Source organism: Coffea arabica, chromosome 6c (genome assembly GCF_036785885.1).
Source record: "Coffea arabica cultivar ET-39 chromosome 6c, Coffea Arabica ET-39 HiFi, whole genome shotgun sequence".
Classification (NCBI taxonomy): domain Eukaryota; kingdom Viridiplantae; phylum Streptophyta; class Magnoliopsida; order Gentianales; family Rubiaceae; genus Coffea; species Coffea arabica.
Window position 1 is genome coordinate 56,018,009 of NC_092320.1, and position 2,212 is coordinate 56,020,220.

Sequence of the window (2,212 nt, forward strand, 5' to 3'; positions counted from 1 at the left end):
AATCTCATAAACCATTTTCAGGAGGCTCACACATAATTTTTTCACATATACATCACTTGCAGGTGACACAATCAGTTATAAGTTAATATCCATGTCAATTTGAAAAATGAGAGGTCTTGTAAACATTTAATCATGCCACAGCATTTGCGAGAAAAACATGAATTATCCATACAGTAGTCTAGACATTTGTTGAATAACAAAAAAAAAAAGATGTCAGACTCGCATATCTTTATCAATTCATGCTATCAGATCCGGAATGTACATGTTGGGAACATTGATTTTGTTCATGAAGTTCAACATCTGACACAAACTTGAGAGATGAAATCTACTACATGTAAGGCAAACTACTTATCCTATCCTTCCATTACGGGTTCAGCTTGGAAGGAATCAAATCAAACTGCGAATACAAGTGTATTAATCATTCCACAAAGCTCTACAGTGCATTCTTTGAAAAGTAAGTTGCTTAGTTTCCAAATCAAATGCCATGTAGAAATATTGTTGGAGATTAACCCCAATAAGATTAAATTTATATCCTAACTGTGAAGCGTCCACCACATTTAAGCATACCTTACCAGAATATTGTTGAAAGATGTTCTCGTAGTCCAGTTCCATTGTTGAATCATTAGCAAAATGAAGTGTTGCAGTAGGAACCCCTATGGAATCTATGTAGAGATTTCCCTTGTGACAAAGCTTAGTTACATATGTCCCATGGTAATCCGCTCTCTCAAGTGAATCTCCAACCAAGTCTACAATCTCTTTGTGCAATTTCCAATATGCCATTGGCTGAAGAGCACTAAAACTTGCATCAGAATCAAAAGCTGCACCACCTTTATGATATGATATTTTCAGTTGTTCTTTGTCAATGTTAAGCATCTTACCTCCAAAACTTATACCTTCTAGGTCTGCATAGTATTTGAAACCATCAATTTGAAAAGGAGTTGAATCTCCTCCAGTGGCTAAATTCTTTCCAACGATTAGTATATTTTTATCATAGCTAGAATCATCTAATTTTCCAATACAATAAGAAAATTCACCAGATCCCAATTGTGATAGTATAGAATGTTTTGCTGTCCCAAGTTCAAGCAATCCATTGTAGTTATTGGCTGTTGTTTCTGCTTCATGTGAACATCCAAAAACTACATCATTGATAAGTGATCCTTTATTGTGGGAGGACTTAAAAATAAATCTGTCAGACGCAAGTATCTCTCTTGAAAATCCAGTTCCATATTGCAGATAATATTCGCATGATTTTTGGTCACAAAAGCACTGAGTGGCATGGTTACAATATTCATGGCAGTCTGCTAAATTTGAAAAAATTGTGGACTCTGCAGAATTATAGGGTGGATCCAATGAATATTCACCATCACCACCCACTGGATTATCGCAATGGACCCAAAATAGGCTGCTACTAGTGTCAAAAGCAACAGTTTGTTGGACAGGTGGTTCGCCTATTTCAAAACATGCAAGAAACAAGGAAACTTTGCGTTACGTTACTATACTTGCTTGGAAATCACTCTGATCAGTGAATCCTTTGGCTTGCATCGACAAAAAGTTTAACCGAGCCAACGAAATCTCCATATCTCTATCCACTTGATCTTCAAGTTTGGCGGTCCGATCGAAATATGGAGAGCCAATATCATTATGATAAATTAGTTTTGTCTCTATCTTGTTGGATGTGGGGCTATTTAGTATTGTACTTGGAAATGGGCAAGTAATGGTAAATGTTAAGGCAAGGGAAAAGGCTTGAAAACGTCGCATATCCCCTCTAACAGCATATATCAAAGGTTTCTAAGAAAAACGCAGCAAACGGAGGGAACAATTCGATATGCATTATGATATAATATCAAACTATCGATATCTATATCTATATGTATTGCAGAAGGGGTTTTTAGCAGAGACCCTCTCAATGGATTCTAAACTTCTCATTCTTTTTTCTAGATTTTTGTATTTATTTTAATGCATAAAAAGTTGTGGGTTATAACCAACCTTATCACCAATCAAATTTAAATTTAAAATATTCCCACTGTCTCTTAACTCATCCTACAACCATTCCTACAAATCTTCTAAACATCATCCTACGTTTCCCCCCACATTTCCTCCCACGTTTACCACTCCAATTAAGAGTCCACTCCAATTAATGTATTGCAGAAGGAGTTTTTGGCAGAGACCTTCTCAATGGCTTCTAACTTTTCAATCTTTTTTCTGGATTTTT

At 35.9% G+C, this 2,212-nt stretch overlaps 1 protein-coding gene across 1 annotated transcript; it reads right to left on the minus strand.

The window, feature by feature from the left end:
* Nucleotides 1-364: 364 nt before the first annotated feature.
* LOC140008808 (protein ASPARTIC PROTEASE IN GUARD CELL 1-like) lies at nucleotides 365-1,578 on the minus strand. Its single transcript, XM_072053693.1, has 3 exons — nucleotides 1,500-1,578; nucleotides 568-1,448; nucleotides 365-397 (listed from the first exon to the last, which is right to left on the minus strand). The coding sequence occupies exons 1-3, from the start codon at nucleotides 1,576-1,578 to the stop codon at nucleotides 365-367; spliced, it is 993 nt and encodes a 330-aa protein (XP_071909794.1).
* Between the last annotated feature and the right edge of the window lie 634 nt (nucleotides 1,579-2,212).